The sequence below is a fragment of the Mastigoproctus giganteus genome, chromosome 3, assembly GCF_048544385.1.
Source record: "Mastigoproctus giganteus isolate SK-2022 chromosome 3, ASM4854438v1, whole genome shotgun sequence".
Lineage (NCBI taxonomy): Eukaryota > Metazoa > Arthropoda > Arachnida > Uropygi > Thelyphonidae > Mastigoproctus > Mastigoproctus giganteus.
The window spans coordinates 10,915,484-10,936,456 of record NC_143577.1 but is presented as its reverse complement, the minus strand read 5'-3'; the positions used below and the strand labels follow the sequence as shown (position 1 = coordinate 10,936,456).

Sequence of the window (20,973 nt, the reverse complement as noted above, 5' to 3'; positions counted from 1 at the left end):
AGGCATTCACAATATGAGATATAACCTAAAACGATGCTACCTTAAAAATTTTCTGTTTATTCAGAAATGGCTGTGTATTATGATGCTAAGCACTTTATATACATAGTCTAAATTTGTTCGCAGCTTGAGGCTCTAGCCCTAAATGCGCCTTAGTCTAAATACATCATACACCATCAGGCATCTCTCATATTGTGGAGTTATACTTCATAACTGTTTTTGCCATCATTGCATCACTTGGGTACCTACCCACTCACTGACGAAGGGCCAAATAGCCCTGAAACAGTGCTGTCTGGGTGGTGGTACCTATCTGAGAATAAGTAACACTAGTCTTCTCCTTAGGTGAAGCGTTACTTATTCGAAGTAGTGCAATATCATGGCAACCCGTTGTGAAGGCATTCACAATATGAGATATAACCTAAAACGATGCCACCTTAAAAATTTTCTGTTTATTCAGAAATGGCTGTGTATTATGATGCTAAGCACTTTATATACATATGACAATTAAGTCAATAAAATAAAATTCTTCAAAAACTTATCCGTTCCTTGGAGCTGAAAATTCTTTATGTGGATACTTTCATCTCCAATATTGTGAGACAAGGTTATGGAAAATTGTTCCCAGTTGATGGTCTTTAGGGAAAATCTTTTAAGGGAGTTTACTGATGCTATTTGGGATTCCTTTAAAGTACCAATTAGGATAGCTATGACTTGGTGATCTGAAGATTTCTTGTTATCAAGAACTGCCCATGAGATTACAAAGGAATTTAGTGATTGGGGTGGTCGTGGTAACATCAATGTCAGATATGCCTTGGGTGGATTTGAAGTTTGTTGGCAAAATCTAAGAACCTAAGACTGTCTTCCAAGTCAGCAGTTGGGGGAGGGCAGCAGACTGAGAAAAAGTATGCAGAGCCAAAGAATCCCGTGATTAGTGGACAGGTAATGTATTGAGTGTAGGGGCCCGTTATCATGGTGACATCTAGCTGTTGATTGAAGACTATCGTAGATGAATGAGGAAACATGCTTAGCTGAAATAATTTGAGTGGAGAGGGAATAGCAAAGGACTTTACCATGGAAAAAGTAGGGCTCTTGGATGAGAGCAGGATCAACAGAGAGAGAGAGAGAGAGAGAGAGAGAGAGAGAGAGAGATTTCAAATCTCGTCAGCAACAACACAAGCTCACAGGGTTCTTCAATCATCTTTATGAGCATTGATTTGGATGATTTTGAGGAATTCAGTAGGGGAGGAGTAGTCTAAGGGAGTGTTAGCATTTGAGGTTCTGCTAGTCACAATGTGTTCTGTTTAATATGTTTTCTATATACAGGTGACCCCTGTTTAACGCTGATAATTCGTTCCATAAAAACAGAGTGCTAAGTGAATCCGCGCTAAGCGAGCGCCGCATTCCCATAAGGTAACATATGTATTTGTGAGTTGCGGTCAGTGCCATAGGACATTTCCTAATCAATAATAAACGGTAGTGAAAAGATGCACAAATGTCGGTCAAAATATTTAATATTCAAATATTTGTACATATAAAATATTCTGCATTACATACGTATATAATTATGTGGTAACCACTTAGGTAACAAAATTAAACTTAAAATTCCAATTAAAATCATGAATTTAATTGATCTAAATTGATTTAATTTAATTGATAAATTTAATCAAGAAAAATGTGTTGATTTTGGGTTGAACTTTGGCCCTCTTCCAAATAAACTAAAAGGGGTATTAATTTTAAATCCCCCACAGCGTTACCACCCAACAATAAAGTCAGCCGATCCTTCGCTGCTTTGAAACCTGGCATGTTTTTTTTCTTCTTTTAATAATATGAAACTTCTTTTAGGCATTCATTTTCACAAAAGTCCTGCTTCATCTATGTTAAAAACTTGTTGAGAAGTATAACGCATAATACCCCTCTTCAATAACTTTAACAAGTTCTTTTTTGAAAGTTTCGGCTCCTTAATTTGCACTTGCGGCTTCTCCCTGGATTTTAAATCTATTCAACCAGCCCCTACTAGTTTTAAATGGTTTCACTTTTTTTTTTTTTTTTTTTTAGGTGAGTTTTCTTCAGATCATCATATTGGCTAATCTCTCTCTCTCTCTCTCTCTCTCTCTCTTTTTTTTTTAATAATATTTAACTTAACTTAATTTTGCATTGGATATTATCTTCAATAAAATTAGTTTAAGTCTTTCCATTTCAATCCTAATAGCAGGCCTAACCCTAGTTGCTTGCAATGGAACAGCTATCTTTCCCGCTGCTAAAATTAATTCTTTATTTTTTTATAATTGTTCTTACAGTTAAACTTGCGAGTCCTAAATTATGGCACACATCTGCTTGTCTTTGACTGGAATCGATTCACTTCAAAACGTCTAATTTAATTTTCAAATTCAGTCTTTTTCTTACATTTATAGTCTTCGTACTGCACTTAGACGTTGTTGCCTTTTCATTCTTATCGGCCATTATTAACTCTTCGAAAATGTAACTGCGTTGGTTGCATTAATTATGATACAATGTTCAAGTAAAGTGTCCGTTTCGCACGATGTCTAATATTGTACTGAGTGATGACTAGACTTCGGATAAATGCATATAACACAAATATTACAAGCAATATACTTGGTCATTTTTTAAAATGTTGATCTCGGAACTACGTAATAAGTTACTTACTGCAATTAAATTAGCGTGCGAGAAAATTTCACTGAGCGTGGGAAAATTTCTCAAGTCGGCGTGGGAAACGTTTTAATGCTGTTTTGGTATTCATTTTCAAGCTATCGACTCCAACAAATGAAACGATTTCGTTATTAATTAAATATGCCAAAAAGCAATCTGTAAAAGAGCGTTATAGTGATCTGTGACAGCGTTATAGTCAGATACGGGTTATAATCTAAGAACAGCGTTATAGCGAATCAGCGTAAAGCGAACTGCATTATAACGGGGGCCTGCTGTATAGATATTCAGGACAGTTAGCATCTCTTACGATGTTTGTAGTTTTTCTTCTTTTGTTTGCAGTTAATGCAAGGTGGAGGTTGATTCTTGTGTTTGGGTGATCACAGAACAGATGTCCAGATCGTTCACAGTGGCCACAGGAGGGGAGGAAGTTCCCCCAAACACGACTGAGTGGTGTGGCCATATCCCAGCCAGGAATAACAATGTGTGATTACAGTAAATTGTTTGTACCTATGTGATGTCCGTCCAATGTACAGCCATTGTGGTCTGATCTTGAGAGATTGGCTTGAACGTGATGGAGTTGAGAATCAAAAGCTTACTTTCTCAGTGAACTGTTCAAGCGTTATGTCAAGTTCCTGAAAACTTTTGTAAAAACAGGTCCTTGAGGATTTCTTGTTTATGGACTTTGTAGATGAGAATTGTAGGCTTAAGTTGCTTTGGAATTTCAGGGGAGATACCTTCATTAGTGAAGAAGAATGATGAAGCCAGTTTATTGATGTCAGTTTCAGTGGCAGTTCCTTGTTTTAAAACAGCTTTATTGATTTAATTTTTGTCTTTCATGAAGGATTTTAGTACTTGAACTACTTCTGCCCTGATGTCATCACTGGAGCTCAGGACATTAGGTTTAGATCTGGAGGTAAATTGGCTTTAGTCTTGATTATGGGGGCAAGAAGTATCTTCTCTTGGTTGGGGATCAGCAGAGTCACATAATCCATGTTGAGCATAAGAAGTAGTTGGGTGAGCATTCATTACAAGAAATGCAGTTGTAGTTCTTCATTTAACTTTGTTGGCAGATGTGCCCAGGTTAAAGGAAGTTTGCATTGAGGTAGCTTTGCAAATAAGTTGACTGTTTGTTGTAGCACTTCGTTTTTGGTTTTTAGGACTTCATTGTCAGTGATGAGGTCATTAACAATAATTTCAATGTTGCACCACCTCTTAGTGACAAAGTTGATAGCAGCTTGGTGATTTTGTTCTGTTCATTTGTTAAAAATTCATTTATTTGCTTGTAAATAGTATAGGCCTTCTGGTGGGTGTTTAGTACAGCTGCAATAGGAGCATTGGTTGGCACTGGTGGACCTCCATTAGAATCAGTAATATTCTTAACATATACAGTAGGAATAGGCTGTGAAGTATCCACAGCGTGCGTAGGCCCATCAGTGGTGGGAATATTGTCCAATGATCTTCTTTGGAAGCAATTTGTTTCAGGCTATCAGTAGGATAGCCTGAAACAAACTGCTGCTAAGTGCTCCTGGCATTCATCAGTATTCAGTCTTTCTGCTTGTAATCAGAAACTTGGACGGTGGATATTGGCTTCAGAGTGGTTTTCAGCAGCCATAATTCAGTTTGAAATTTTCCAAGAAAGGTTCCTTTGAAATCTTAAGGAAGGTTTTACACTGTTAGAAGACACTTTGTTTTTTGTTCTGTGACAATATTTTATGAAGTTATGGTAAGAGCTTAGAGTAAAAAGAGTCCTAATACTATAGACTAGATAAGTGCCAGTAGTAGAGGATAATCTCCAAAATGCAAAAATGTATAGGCTTGCTCAACCAACCAGTTTATTTTGAATTGTGTTGGCATGGATGTCCAGGCATTTCAACAGGCCAATTTCATTGTCAGTATTTTCTTTTAACTTGTTTATTTAGGCAGTCTCTAGAAGCTAAAACTTATGCAAAAATAGGTCATGGTTGTAAAAGGTGATCATAACACAGGGTCAACTGAGCTCATATCCTACACTGAACATCTGCTTGAGCTTGTGACCTTTGGCCAGTGAGCTGTCATACAGCTGGCCAGCGACAAAAGCTGACACATACAAAGTTAAAGACTAGGCCTTGAGTCTAACAAAGACAACACACATGTATATGAAAATGAAAAATATCATGAGAATAAAAAAATAATAATTGCATAAAGGTTTGTTTGAAGTAACAATCTTCCACAGGGATGTGTAGTATTGCCAGGCATATCACATTAAAAATGAGTATAATTAGAGTAAGAAATAAATGATAAAACTGTACTCTTTGCTGGGCACAAGATTAGGCAACCTTTGCAACTACATGCATGTGCAATGCCTGGTATACTGGAATATGAACTATATTTTATCATATTGGAACCTTATTTAAAATGAAAGTTTTGGCTTCTGGCAGTATAATAGCTGTTCCACCTGTTTGGAAATTTGAATCCTGTTGACCATGTCAGGAATTTATCAAGGCCTTTAGCTTATATCAGTTTTTGTTTTATAACTTGGAAGCTTGGGTTTTTCTATCTGAAGTAATTGTAAATAGTTGTCATAGAATTTGGTAAGCAGACTTTTGATTAAGCTTTCCAATTTTTAAAAATTAAACATATTTGAAACAAAAATCTTATTGTGGGAATTAAAATATGCTTATATATGAAAATAGTAATTTATCTTGTGTATTTTGCAGAGTAACAAGGGAACACAGAGAAAATTTAGCAAAAAATGCCAAAGTGATGTTGAATAAAGCTAATGATGAACTAAAGAATATTCAGAATCATTTTATAAAAGAAGTTAAATTGAAGGAAGGATTCTCTGAAGACCTGATTTTCAAAGTGCAAGAGCAGGTAGTATTATAATTATTTACACAGGTATTTTTAATACTAAAATTTTTTTCAAGGGGTCAAGAATTTTAATTTGTGAGGAAAAATGGATGTAGCTGTATGCAACAGTTTGGGGAGGTTTATACTAATGGTCATTTACTTTGGTTGAAGATCAATTTATGCATATCTATTCTGCAACCAACATTTTTCAGTTTTAATTTATATTTGTGTGTGAGATGTGAGAAAGAGTAAGGATGCCATCAGTCAACAATTTGTTCACACATCTCTTTTAAAGCCTCAGACACCTCAATTAGGTCTCATTATGGATGACTCACCTCAGTTTGGTTTGGTGTGGTTGAAGATCAATTTATGCATATCTATTCTGCAACTATCCTTTTTAAATGTGTGAGATGTGAGAAAGAGTAAGGATGCCATCAGCAGTTTGTTCACTCAACTCTTTTAAAACCTCAAACACCTCGGTTCGTGGATGCCGTGGATTCAAGTGCATCACCGTTGGATTTCGAAGTAATACACAATTTTTAATATTTTCATTAATTTATTGAAACATTCAAACAATACAAATTCATTCTTTCAAAATACAAGTACTTTCCTCTCACTGATCATGAAACGTTGGCTCAGTTGTATACGTAAATCAGTCAAACTTGACTTAATTAAAATATTGCATGTATTTGAAAATTTGGTGAACAAAAAATTTATTCCCACGTGCACCACATTGCAGAATATCCTGCCGGTGCCCATGCCTCAGTTAGATCTCAGTGTGGATGACTGATTTGCAGATTCTGCATTATCCAGAGTGTTTCAGGATCCTGGTTAGAATCTAATGTCATACTCCTCTAATCATTTATCATAAAGCTCCCTTTTAGCAGCTGTTGTAAGTGCTCTCCCTCCACATTGTGTAGAAAATGCCATGTCAATGAGAATTTTTATGCACTTATTGTGGCCAAATTTGTTAGTTCTGGTTACATAGTCTCTCCCCAACAAAAAACATTGCTTGAAAAATGCTGCTGCTAGCCATCGAAGTGGGAAAGATAGTCCATGTATTTTCCATAATGATAGAAAGGCAAGTATTTAAAGTATATATACAAGGTGTTTCAATTTAAAAGCATCTCTTATTTTTAGGAGCAATAGGCAAAACTATTTGCCATTTGAAACATTTTTGTCATATTTTAGTTACAGTTTTTAAATTTTTTATAAAAAATCGAGGGTTTAATGTCAAAATGTTAAGTACAAAATCATTTTTTTTGTAGTTATCATTTTTTGTAATTAACCAAGAAAAAGTCATTTAATGTTGTTTTGGTTTACTGGAAATGTGCTTACAGCCCAAGCTAACTTGTAAAGTACTAGAGAAATACAATTCTATGACATGATATACATTGTTATTTGTACTAAGTAAAACTAAAATTTTGTAGTTAATGTTATTTGACACTAAACCCTCAAAATGGACTAAGTATTGCCATTTAGATTTTTTTCAATTTATAAATTTAAATTTTGTGCAATCAACTGCTTTTTTTCTCAGTAGCAGAGTTTTCCCCTGCGCTTAGTTTAGTCTAAAAATGTCATTAGTTTACTTCTGAAACTAACATAAACAGTTTTATTTCAAGGGGGGGAAAAATAACAACACAACTGATGTGTGGGGGGATGAAGCTCTTCAGTATGCCTGCCTAGTTTTGTGTAAAATAGCTGTATTTCCCCCCCCCCCATTCCTCATGGGTTTCAAAGTTGGTAGAATCGCTGTCCTTCCCACACCAGGTGGAAAAGGCTTGAGTTCGAGTCCTGTTGATGAGACGAAGAATTTTTGTGGGCCTTTTCACAACGTGGCTGACTTAGTTGGTCTCAGGCGAGGGTAGCATGGTTTTTCCTCCTGGAAAATTGGGTTTTTTATCCAGTAAATGGAAAAAACGACCACAGAACATACACAATTTACAGACAGTATATGCAGAGCAATATAGCCTTCGTCGCTGATGCTCCTAAAAAAATTACCAAGCTGTATGTATGTACCAGGATGCATGTTTTCTTGTATTATGTGCTTTATTAGTTCTTTATTATACCCTTTCACTGTCTCAGTGTGAAATTTTTACTTAAGTTGAGATAAACTTTATAAATATCAATTGGTAGAAAATGAAAGAAGATATGCAAAGTTTTTGTTGCTGAATTATTTAAAGTTTAATTTTAAATTAATTTTTATTTGATTAAAATGTACATGGCATTGAATTAACATAATCTAAAAATTTAATAAATGAACATTACAAAAAAAAAAAAACATGTTTCCTTCTGTGGGGAATTGGTATGGTTATACAACTATGAAATGACATCTTAAGAAGATGCCTATAGAAGAAATGTTGCATACAGTCCTTCTGTTATGGTACACCAACATAATGAAGCCAAGAAGAGAGTCTAGAGAAATGTCAGAAACAGTGAAAAATCAAATGATCAGTTTGTGTTCTTTTTCATTGAACATAAGGCTTTCCTTCACTGCTAGCCATGCCAAACACCATACAATTTCCCCATAATGAAGTTGCTCTTGTGAATTGTTGCCTTTGGTTGAACTGTCAACTTGGCTGCTGCTAAAGTCTGGAAACCTAATGGAACTGGAAGCTTAGGGGGTTGTGATTATTTTGTGGGTTGTTAGGTTTGGTTGACATTCCATTGAAAAGTTATTTGGGATTGGGGGATCGTAACCGTACCTGCCTCTCTTGACAGTTTTCCTATAGTCTTTGTGTGTAGAAAGCTTCTGGAACGTAACTCCTTCTTTTGGTGATGTTTTAAGACTTTAGGAACATCAGTTTGGAAGGCATGGCTTTGTGATATGGCATGGAATGTTGTATCACTTTGGGCTAGGAGCTTTCCACATATAGAAAGACTACAGAAAAACCATCAACAGAAACACAGGTAGAGTTGCTATCTCCAATCCTGGGTATAGGATTGAGGATAGTAAGTCTACATACTTGAATGGAATCCTCTCTTCAGTGGATCGTCAACGGAATAACAGCCATCGGAATAATCCACAAAATAACCACAATCCCCAATCTAACCTTCAAACTTCCAGCTCAGTTAGGTTTCGGACCTTAATGGCAGCAAGTTGACAGTTTTCCCAGAGGCATCAACAATGCATCTGGCAGCAGTTCACAAGAGCAACTTCCTCACTCCCTTCAGCATGGCTAGCAGCAAAGAAAAGCCTTATATCCAATCAAGAAGGTACAAACTGACTATTTAACCGTTCTTTGTTCACAATAATCTTTTTCTCTGAACACTTCTTTCTTGGCTTTGTTGAGTCAGCAGAAGATTGTATGCAACTTGAGATATAATTTCATAATTGTATATCAATATCAATTCTCCACAGATGAAAGAACCAGTGTTCCCAAACATGTGGGTTTCTTATAATGTTCAGTTATTATTTCATTAAATTACAGTATAATTTAATTACATTGCATTAAATTACTTTAATCATACCATTGGTGTGCTGCTTTAATCATACTTCAATCATACCGTTGATGTGCTGTAGAAAATTTGAGTGCCACCTGCTGACACGTGCCTAGGGTTGGCAGTACCAAGCCTGTAAGGTTATTGACCCTAACTTTTAATTTTTTATTAGATTCTTTTAATAATGGATTCTAAACTTGACACAGGTGAAGTGCTTTTATTTCAAGTATTTGAAGCTGCCTAACCTGAACAAAAACTGACAGTACTTTTAAGTGTTGACATATTAGTATGCTTAATATTATAAATCATATATTAGAATATAATTCTTTTTTTTCTCAGATAAAAGCCATAACTATTCAGTATCTGTCTGAAGCAGAAAAGCTGATGAAATCAAAAACAAAGGAACTTCTTGGTGAAAGTTGATATTGATTTTTTTTTTTTTTTTATTAAGTAGAGTGTAAATTAGAAATACTAGCAACCTATGTAAATTGACAGTGTAGAAAATGTTTTAAAATAAAATAAAGTTTTTTTTTTTTTGTTTCTAGTTGCATTAATTTAAAAACAAAAGTAGGATTATGGGCAGTGAAGCATTTAACAGATTGAAAAGTTTTTAGTTGTGCTAATTCAGAATACAGCATCCATGAAAATATTTGTAAAGAAAGCATGTAGCAGAAGCTGCAGCTGTATAAAAAGGAATGGGGTTACTGAAATTGCAGAGCAATACAAATAAATAAAGCTTATGTGGAATCTGCCATCAAAAACTAAAAAAGAAAAATTTTAAGTCTCCCTAATTTTACCTAATTGATCATTAAATTTACATAAGTCAATTTACTATCTGTACAAAGTTAGATGGTAAAAGCAAATTTTCACGTAAGTCACACTTCCCAAATTCTGAAATTCATTATCTGTTAGGCAAATTTTGTCCTCAGCTAGATTCTCAGAGCAATACTTTTTATGATAATGATATATTTTTTTGGTCATCGGGTTGTCTAATTGCTGTTCATTTAGTATTAACCTGAGGTAACAATTCACTAAACACATTTACTTTGCGCATTATAGCCTTAGCTGCTAATGCGCCAAAAAAAATCCAAACATTTACTGTTTAGTGAATTTTAGAACTTGTTGATTGTAGTTTATAAACAACATCAAAAATGCAACAGTATACATTTCCTTTCCCTTTGAAAAAAAAGTAAAATAAAGGCTGCATTAGTATGAAAATATATTTATAGAGATTCAGTATTTTTTTATGATTCAACTTCCCAAGATTCAGCAAGGATCAAATCCCAAAGTAGCTTGATTTGAGAGGTTTAACTGTATCTAGTCTACAATTATCTTTCCTTAATTTGAATATATATACCCTTGTTTGCATCACCCTAGAAAAGAATGATGTGTGAAGTTTGAGTCTCTTAAGGCTTTGGCATTTGAGATTCCCAGTAATTAAACTCTCTAACCCTTTTAAGACCTTAAGCATCGAATGGGATCTCCATGTAGATGCTTAACATTTTAGAGAATTGGAGTCTCTTCCTGTATGTAAAGATGTGTTCTTTTCTGGAAATCTGAGTATTGTTGAAGATGAGCATGGGAACAACAGATTTCTTTGTGAGATGGGAAAAGACTGGGTTTCACAAGGATTGAAAGGGATTGCATCTCATTACTGAACAAGAAGAGGCCTGGAGAACATTTAACATTTAAGGAACTAGTAGTGGATATTTGAGAAGTTAGTATTGACAATAGAAAGCAAACTTATAGCATCAGCAAAAAAATAGCTGATTGGTCACAAAGAAGTTTACAAAAAAAAAAAGCTGTTTTTTAATAACAAGTAGTCCTTGGGTTACATGATTAAGGTATTCCTGGAAATCACCATTTAGGCAAAAACATCATCCCAAAAACCATTTTACATAGAAAATGTGATTTGGCTGGTTTACATTTTAGATCAGACTATGGAAATTCTTCCCCCACCTCCAACAGTGTACTACTTTGGGTTATAAACAAGTGAATTTTATATTACCACAGTAAAATTATGAAGTCAGTAGCAGCTTAGAAAAATATATACAAAATGTTTGTCAGTTTATGCACACTTTTTGCATTTGCAGTTTTATGTCCTAAATGTGACTTTATCCTTAAATCACATGCTGTCTGCAGAAATTTAAACTATTAAATTTATAATTAAAAATATATTGCAACTGATAAATATGGTAACTGGTTACCCTACCAGAGATCACTCAAAAAAGTAAATTTGAGTGATCCATATGCAATTATTTCATCAATATATTTTTTTTTTGAAGAAATGGAAAAATCTATAGTATAACTACTATTTATAAAAATTTCATTGTTTGAGTGAATGTACTGCAGAAGAGAACATTAGAAAAGTGGTCCATACTTTGGAAACCATTGCAGTAGCTGGTTCTGATCTGTAAGAAATGCCATATTTGTTAGCTTATAAGATGCATAATAATTTTGGAACAGTAAATTTTAGGAAAAAAACTTGAAAAAAATTTATTGTTAATACAATGGAAATTTAAAATTCAATAAAAATAAAACCCAAATGCCAATAAAAAAAGTTATAGGATTATTATTTTAGTATTATTCTTCAGATTCGTTACTGACTTGATCATCGTTATCCTCAACATCATCTTCACTAGTATCACTGTCACTCTCATACAATAAATGACCTTCAGTGCCTTCCATCGCATTAGTTATACATTTTTTAAAGGACTTGACCACAATTTCAGTCTTAATATCATGCCATGACTTCAGCACCCATTCACACACTTGTGCTATTGATGGACGTTCATCCTTCCTGGAGGCATCATATCACGGTTCCCCTCTATCATCCATTTATTCCATTGCTCCTGCATGTTATTCTTGAATGGCTTATTGATGTTGGCATCTAACAGCTGTAACTGGGAAGTTAAGCCACCCGGAATTCAGTCCTATGTGTTCTAAACTGATCCCATACTGATAGTGCCTTTTTACACGGTAATCCAATTTTATAAACCAATCCTTGATACATTCTTCATCCATCCCTTTGGTTGTACAAGTGCATGAATTCCATTTGGCAGTTTATCTTTTTAAAAATTAACAGTGGCAGAAGTTTCATCCCATCAGCACAACAAGTTAAAACTGCAGTGTAGTGTCTTTTCATGTCCAGTGGTTTGAATAGTTATAGATTTTTGCCCTCTCAGATTTACGGTTTTATTGGATGGCACATCAAAAGTCAACAGAATTTCATCCATATTCCCGATTTGGCTAAGTTCGTAGCTGTTTCGTTTTCTAGGATTAAGGACAAATTTGTAGAAATCTAATATTTTCTGTTTGTACTCAGCAGGCATTCTCTGGGCTATTCTAGTTCTTGTTTAAACTTAATTAGTTTCTTTTCATGAAGCGATAACACCAAAGGTTCAGTTCCTTTAAAGTAGTGTATCCCATTATCAGCTGCTCATTTCCATGCTTCTACTATTATCATTTTAGTAAATACTTCAATACCCACTTCTCAAATTTCCATTATTCAACTACACAAGTTTTCTTCCAAATTTGGCCATTTAGGTGGAATTTTTCGAAGGTTGTGCTTTAGTTATACCTTTGTTTTGATATGAAGCAGAGTTGAAAATCCACTCTCGCAGAGATATGTAGAGGCAAATGGAAGTAAAACTCAAAAGGCAAGCATGATGACATTTGGACATGACTGTTTTATCAACTTCTTATAATAAAACTTCCCACTTCCTCCATTGACAAATCATCTCAGTAGACGGTGGTCTGAAATTTCTTTCTGCTACTCTGTTCCCATTTTCTTTGACATATTGTACTATTTTTAGCTTAAATCCAGTAGTATAATTTTATCTTCTTGCCATTAATTAGGGCTTAACTGGAATTCACTTGTTACTCCAACAACAGCCTGGTAATTACTGAAAATCGTACTAACCTATAGTAGTTAACCATCGGAAGTGGACCACTGGCCACAGAACAAGCTGTTATAACAATGTTACCGCATCCGGGGTAGCCGATGCGCCAGCACTGGGGACCCAGGGTGCTGGTGTGAAGTGGATCACTGGCCACAGCAATAAGCTTACTACGCCGAAAAGGACAATTAACATTGGCGAATGGAATGTTTGAACGGGGCACCACGTTGGACAAAAGGAAATCATTTCCCAAGAACTACTTAGGTGCAAGATATCAATCGCGGCATTATCCGAATTAAGACTCACCGGGTCTGGAACGATGATCATCCAACCACCAGCACCTAATGAAGCGGTTATGCTATTCTACTCTGGTGGTGAGAAACGAGAAGCAGGAGTGGGCTTTATGGTCGATGCTCAGGCCACCAGTAGTGTGATCGCTTTCCAACCAATATCGGACCGCCTGGCAGTCCTTACTGTCAAGGGCACCATCAAGACCCATATTATCTCTGCCTATGCGCCAACTGAGACTAGCCTGGACCCGACCAAGAATGACTTCTACAACCAGCTCCAACATACGCTGGATTCAATTCCGCAGACAGAAGTGATCATCCTCGCAGGGGACTTTAATGCCCATATTGGCGTGGACAGATCTAGTTGGGAAACAACAATGGGCAAGTTTGGCCATGGGAAGATCAATGACAACGGCTTACGTTTGTTGTCCTTTGCCGCATCTAACAACCTGATCATTGGAAACAGCCATTTCCAGCACCCTCAAAAACATCAACTTACATGGCGAAATCCATCTGGCAAGGACTCAGCAATCCTGGACTACATTTTGATCAATGCCAGATTTCGCTCATCACTCATGGACGTTCGTGCCATGAGGGGACCTGATTGCGGATCTGATCACTACCTCATCCGGGCTAAGGTGCAGCTCAAATTACGGCATGCAAAAAGATCATCTCGGTCAGCCAAGCTGGACTGGAGGCAGCTAATGAATGTTGCCAACAAACAGGCATATCAGATCGCCCTATCCAACCGCTTCTAGATGCTGGCTGTGCCCGAGGATATAAATGAAGAAGAAAAGCAGATCTCTGATGCCATCCTGGAATGTGCCAAGCCCCTATGTCCACCTGCCCGACGTCGAACGCAACCATGGATATCAGACGAGTGCCTCGACCTCGTGGACAAACGGAAACAGGCAAAGTTGGTCGACTTTGAACGGTACCGGCAGCTAAACCGAGAAGTCCGACAAAGAATGACAGCAGAAAGAGAAGCATACTGTAACCAAGTGGCAGACGATCTTGAAGTGGCGGCATCCAAAAACGAGTACCGCACTCTCTACCGCACCCTCAGATGTCTGAGTGGAAAGACCAAATTGACTAGTGACAACATCAAGAATGCTGATGGGACCTTCGTGCGATCACCATCCGAACGCCTGCAACGGTGGAGTGAATTCTTCAAAGCTTTGTATAATCACGACCCACCTCAGGGACCGCCAGCAACAGCACTCTCGATCGACCCCCCTGAGGTCTCCATGGTCGATGTTGAGCCTACAGTAGAAGAAGTGAAAGCAGCCATACAATCCCTGAAGAATGGCAGGGCACCAGGAGTGGACCAAGTCACCACAGAAGCGATCAAAGCCGGGGGAGATGTACTGCTTCGCCGACTACACTCCTCAAAACCATCTGGTGCACTGAACAAATTCCGTTAACATGGAGGAAAGCTATTATCGTACCGATCCACAAGAAAGGTGATAACCGGGACTGCAAGAACTACCGTGGCATCAGCCTCCTTTCCATCATCGGAAAGGTCTTTATGAAGATCATCCAGTCAAGACTGCAAAAACATCGCGAGCAAACCAGTCGAGAAGAACAGGCAGGATTTAGACCCGGGCGAGGATGCTGTGATCAAATCTTTGCCATTCGTCAGTTGATGGAGGAGAGGATCCGGTGTGGACAGCGAACCGTCATTGTTTTCATTGACTTTAAGTCTGCTTTCGACTGTGTCCACCGGCCTGCCTTATGGAAACTACTAGAGGTTGAACATGTACCTCGAAAAGTCATCACACTCCTCCAAATTGCATACAACGGTTTAACCAGCCAGGTGCGCATCCAGAATGATTTATCTGAGGAATTTACCATCCAAACTGGAGTCCGCCAAGGGGATGTAGCCTCCCCGTTGCTTTTCAACATCGTGGTCGACGCCATTATGAGGCAAGCATTCAGAAACAGACAGGGCATACAATATGACAAGGATCACTATGTGACTGACCTGATGTTTGCTGATGATAGTGCTATCTTTGCCGGTAACGACGCTGAAGCCACGGACATCCTCTACGACATTGCCCGCATTGCCCAGCCATACGGTTTGAAGATCAATGCTGGTAAGACAAAGGCCCTGACAACAGATGGGTCGCAAGCCACCATCTATCTCGAAGGCGTCCAGATCGAGCAAGTGCAGGACTTTAAATACCTTGGGTCGCTGGTCCAGGAGAAGAAAGTTGCATCCACCATGGAAATCCACAGCAGAATTGGACAGGCGGCCACTGCGTTCGCCTCGCTCAAATGGTGTCTGTGGAAGAGGACCAACATTTCCACAAAGACTAAAATCCGACTCTTCCGGACTTTGATCCTGCCCATTCTTTTTTACGGATCGGAAACATGGATTTGTCTCAAGTTAGATTTGAACAAACTTGAGGTATTCCAAATGCGATGCCTGCGGCAGATCTTGGGCATCTCTCTTCGCGACCGCATCACTAATGATACCATCCGCGCCAGATGCCAACAGCAACCAACCATTGCCGACCAAATCCAGAAGCGAAGGCTCAGATGGTTTGGCCACGTATGTAGAATGGGCACGAACAGAATACCATCCACACTCCTTTGGAGACAACGACCCACCCAATGGAGCATCCAACGGACCGCGCCTAGGAAAACGTGGGCCAAGCAAGTGGAAGATGACTTGAAGAGCCGACGTCTCGACCTTAACCAGGCCAGGACTGAAGCCATGGATCGTAAGGTATGGAAGAACATCACAGAGCAAGTCCGAAACCCTGCGGAACCTACAGCAGCATACTGGTTGCGTGGCCAACCGCCTCCCCCAGCTGCCAGCTAAGGACCAAAGAAGAAGAAGAAGAAGTTAACCATCCATTAACTCTCAGTTTTGCACATATGCTGTTTTGTCACTTTGACTCCTAAGATTCTAGGTGGTTTTTTTAATGTATTTATAAGGGAAAAAGGTGCACCTTATAAGACGACATACAGTAGTTTGCTTTTGCTAGTTTTTACTGTGAACTTTGTTTTGCTTGCTACAAATTACATATTTTTTTTATATATATCCTTCTTGGGGGACATATCTCACCTTTTCTGGAAATGCTACTTAAAGTAAAATATTAGCAATATAGTTAGACTTACATATAACAGTATCAACCCTAATGAGAACACAACCCTTGAAGGCCAAAGTTTATCATTAGGACTAAAGTGTCCCCAAGACAAATTGAATTTAGTAGACATGTACAGCCATTTGCAAATATCTCACTGTCTGCATTGAAATATAACTTCAAATTGTTATTTTGTTTTGGATAAGTTTGTTCCATTAATTTGGCTCTTCCTGATATCAACAAAGTGAATCCGCAACATTAGGGTGAAGTATGGAATTTTTAAATATTCTGTACACACTATCAAACATGCCCAACTCCTTAACACAGTACTGCCTGTCAGTCTTCCCCATCGTATTAACTACCGATTCTCCCCAGTTAAAACAGCCAGAGAAGAAAGATTATTCACAAGCTAATATGGATACATCACCATTGGTTTAGTCCAGTGTGTCATCTACCAATGTACTTATGATCAAGAGTTATCAAACTTGCAGGAAAGGAATGCACCATTTTTATTGAAGGAAGTCCATACACTAAGTTGCCACTTTATTAGGTACTCTTTTTGTGAAACAGTGCCTTTTGGTAACAGTATCGACTGCATGCAGCATGGTTAGGACCGGACCAGCCAGTGTGAATATCTTAGAAACTACAGTCTTAGTGGACTTTTCACATATGGCTGTCTTAAGATTGGTCCAACACTGGTCATAAACAGCCTGCTGATGTGGTCTTGGCGCATTATAGCCTTAGATGCTAATGCGCCAATAAAATCTAAACAAACAAACAAGCCTGCTGATGTGAGAGGCCAACAAGGCTTATGCAGGGTAAGGTAATAAAGGCCACAGTCAGTGGTCTTTGTTACCTTAAGGTAGTGTTTCCTAACCTTTTTTGAGTTGCAACCCCCTTTTATAATAGCCAAGTAACCTATGACCCCCACCACATTTGCATAAAAAGGCATTTTTAATAGGGTAAAGAAAACACATTAAAAATAGATTTTTCAGAATATAATTCACAGCTGAATTGTTTGTTAAAGCCAACCTCATGTCTCAACATTGTCTGTTTCTTGATATGAAGCGGAGTTGAAAATCCACTCTCGCAGAGATATGCAGAGGCAAATGGAAGTAAAACTCGAAAGGCAAGTGTGGTGACATTTGGATATGACTGATACATAGCACATCAGAACTGAGTCAGCCATTTTTCATAAAACAAATTATGTGCCAAAGAATTGTTCTGCAGATCCAAGAATTCATCCTGTATTTCATCAGGAATGCTGGCTACATTCAGGGAAGCAGAGAATGGGTTTCTTACCAGTGCAGCTTCTCTTCTAAGCTCAGGGAACTAACACTGCAATTCCATTTCAAGCAATTCAAGGTTACCACTAATCTTCAAATTCTCATCCAGTTCACGTCTTTTGTCAAAAGGATGTCAGAAGGATTTTGACAAATCTTGTTGCTAAGAAAGCTCCAAGTCCTGATGGTATTTCTCCACTTGTTCTCAAAACCTGTGCTCCTGTAATTACTCTGTTCTTTGCTGCCTTTTTTCACTTTCTTATTCAAAACGTGTTTTTCCTTCTGCTTGGAAATTTGCTCATATCCGGTCAGTTCCTAAAAAGGGTGACAAATCCCTCCCATCCAGTTATGGTCCCATTGCAATTACTTCTGCTCTTTCTAAAATAGTGGAAAAATAATTAACTTCCAACTACCTAGAAACGTTCCATCTGATCAACGATCGCCAGTATGGAATCCGTCAGTGTTAATCCACTGGTGATATTCTGGCTTATGTTACACATTTATTAGTAAAATAATAAGAGGAGTATACCTCGATATAGTACGTAGAACACTTCCGTATGATACCCTCCAGAAATTAAAACGGAAAAAACGAAAAACGAAAAAATCGCCCTATCCAACCGCTTCTAGATGCTGGCACAGCCAGCATCTAGAAGCGGTTGGATAGGGCGATCTGATATGCCTGTTTGTTGGCAACATTCATTAGCTGCCTCCAGTCCAGCTTGGCTGACCGAGATGATCTTTTTGCATGCCGTAATTTGAGCTGCACCTTATCCCGGATGAGGTAATGATCAGATCCGCAATCAGGTCCCCTCATGGCACGAACATCCATGAGTGATGAGCGAAATCTGGCATTGATCAAAATGTAGTCCAGGATTGCTGAGTCCTTGCCAGATGGATTTCGCCATGTAAGTTGATGTTTTTGAGGGTGCTGGAAATGGCTGTTTCCAATGATCAGGTTGTTAGATGCGGCAAAGGACAACAAACGTAGTCCGTTGTCATTGATCTTCCCATGGCCAAACTTGCCCATTGTTGTTTCCCAACCAGATCTGTCCACGCCAATATGGGCATTAAAGTCCCCTGCAAGGATGATCACTTCTGTCTGCGGAATTGAATCCAGCGTATGTTGGAGCTGGTTGTAGAAGTCATTCTTGGTCGGGTCCAGGCTAGTCTCAGTTGGCGCATAGGCGGAGATAATATGGGTCTTGATGGTGCCCTTGACAGTAAGGACTGCCAGGCGGTCCGATATTGGTTGGAAAGCGATCACACTACTGGTGGCCTGAGCATCGACCATAAAGCCCACTCCTGCTTCTCGTTTCTCACCACCATATGTTGAACAGCGGCACAAACAGCTTAACAGATTCTTTAAAGATACTGAATTTAAAATTGTTTGTTATTTGTTTTTTAGGAGCATTAGCAACTAAGGCCATATTGCTCCGGGATATGCGGTTGTCATTCCCTGACCTTTCCTCATCCTCCGTATTTGGTGGTAACGGGCTCGAACCCCAATCTAATCAAGACGCGTGTGCTACGCACAGCTGCTCCTTCCCACCTGGCTACGGAGGCGCAATTTAAAATTGTAGCTAGGCCAATACAGAAGTTACACTGTACTGAACAATCGCTCGCAACACAAATTAATGATCTGGTATACATTTCTTGCAGTGATTGCGACTCGTCTAATCAAGGTTCGACCCCATTCTCTTAATATTCGTGTAAATCAACATGAAGCCTCAGTTCGTGCTTCTCGTTCAGCAGCGTCAGAATTAGCCTTTCTTAACGAAAAAATACTTTATTTAACGAGGCCAAAATACTTAACGTTCAATGTAATTATAATTGAGAAACCGTTGAAATTAAATGACACGAGAATTCCGTTAATGTTCGGTGGCCATTTTGATCTCCGATGCATGGACCTTTACGCGCATGCGCGAAGACAAATAATCTCTATTTAAGTATCAGGTTTAACCCGATTCGGTTATTTTCATTCCTGTGAGCACGACATATGGTCTAAAAGCGTTGTCAGCTTCTGGAAGGAAAATCGTTTTGAATATTTTCTTTAGATTCTTTTATTGCGTTAATTTGATTTGAATTGTGTTAAATTGATTATTTAATTATTTATATTTTACTCTAATGTACCGGTAAGTTGTCGATTTTTTCGTTTTTTCCGTTTTAATTTCTGGAGGGTATCATACGGAAGTGTTCTACGTACTATATCGAGGTATACTCCTCTTATTATTTTACTAATAAATGTGTAACATAAGCCAGAATATCACCAGTGGATTAACACTGACGGATTCCATACTAGCTACATTGGCCTAGCTACAATTTAAAATTGTAGCTAGGCCAATACAGAAGTTACACAGGAATTGTTCAGGAATATACTGAACAATCGCTCGGTTCTTTCAGCGTTCGCAACACAAATTAATGATCTGGTATACATTTCTTGCAGTGATTACGCCTCGTCTTATCAAGGTTCGATCCCATTCTCTTAATATTCGTGTAAATCAACATGAAGCCTCAGTTCGTGCTTCTCGTTCAGCAGCGTCAGAATTAGCCTTTCTTAACGAAAAAATACTTCATTTAACGAGGCCAAAATACTTAACGTTCAATGTAATTATACGCGACTTAATTGCAGAAACCGTTGAAATTAAATGACACGAGAATTCCGTTAATGTTCGGTGGCCATTTTGATCTCCGATGCATGGACCTTTATGCGCATGCGCGAAGACAAATAATCTCTATTTAAGTATCAGGTTTAACCCGATTCGGTTATTTTCATTCCTGCGAGCACGACATATGGTCTAAAAGCGTTGTCAGCTTCTGGAAGGAAAATCGTTTTGAATATTTTCTTTAGATTCTTTTATTGCGTTAATTTGATTTGAATTGTGTTAAATTGATTATTTAATTATTTATATTTGACTCTAATGTACCGGTAAGTTGTCGATTTTTTTCCGTTTTAATTTCTGGAGGGTATCATACGGAAGTGTTCTACGTTACTATATTGAGGTATACTCCTTATTATTTTTCTAATATTATTATCAACGTAGAACATATTGAGTAGTACAGCTCTGATTCATACTATCTAGTTACCCATTTATAGACAAATTCAATGGAAAAGTTTGGTGAAACACAAGCAATTGCATCTCAAAGGCTTTCGATCGTATTTGGCATGAAGGTCTTCTAAACAAGCTTCCATCTTATGGTTTGCGAAATGTTTTTTTGTAATTGGTTATCCAGTTTTCTCTCTGATTGCTCACTGAGAGTGATGGTAGATGGCTCTCTGTCTTCTAACTTCTCCACTAGTGCTAGTGTCTCCCAAGGTTCAGTTCTTTCCTCCTCTTTTCCTCTTGTACATTAATGACCCTCCATTGACTGGAAATCCTATTCAGTTTTGCTGATGATAGCTCATTGCATTCCACTCTCCATTTTGACAAAACCTTGTCCTGTTCAATCAGCTTCAACTTCTCGAATATCCGCAATCAAT

General features: G+C 38.0%; 1 protein-coding gene across 4 annotated transcripts in view; it reads left to right on the top strand.

The window, feature by feature from the left end:
- mRRF1 (mitochondrial ribosome recycling factor 1) overlaps positions 1–9,467 on the top strand; it is a 64,640-nt gene extending 55,173 nt beyond the window's left edge. For all 4 annotated transcript variants that reach the window (XM_090369908.1, XM_090369909.1, XM_090369906.1 and 1 more), the window contains exons 6-7: positions 5,358–5,514; positions 9,271–9,467. In XM_090369908.1, the coding sequence (XP_090226034.1) occupies positions 5,358–5,514; positions 9,271–9,354 (241 nt within the window). In that variant the 3' untranslated portion in view covers positions 9,355–9,467. The remainder of the gene's footprint in view (positions 1–5,357; positions 5,515–9,270) is intronic.
- Positions 9,468–20,973: the final 11,506 nt, after the last annotated feature.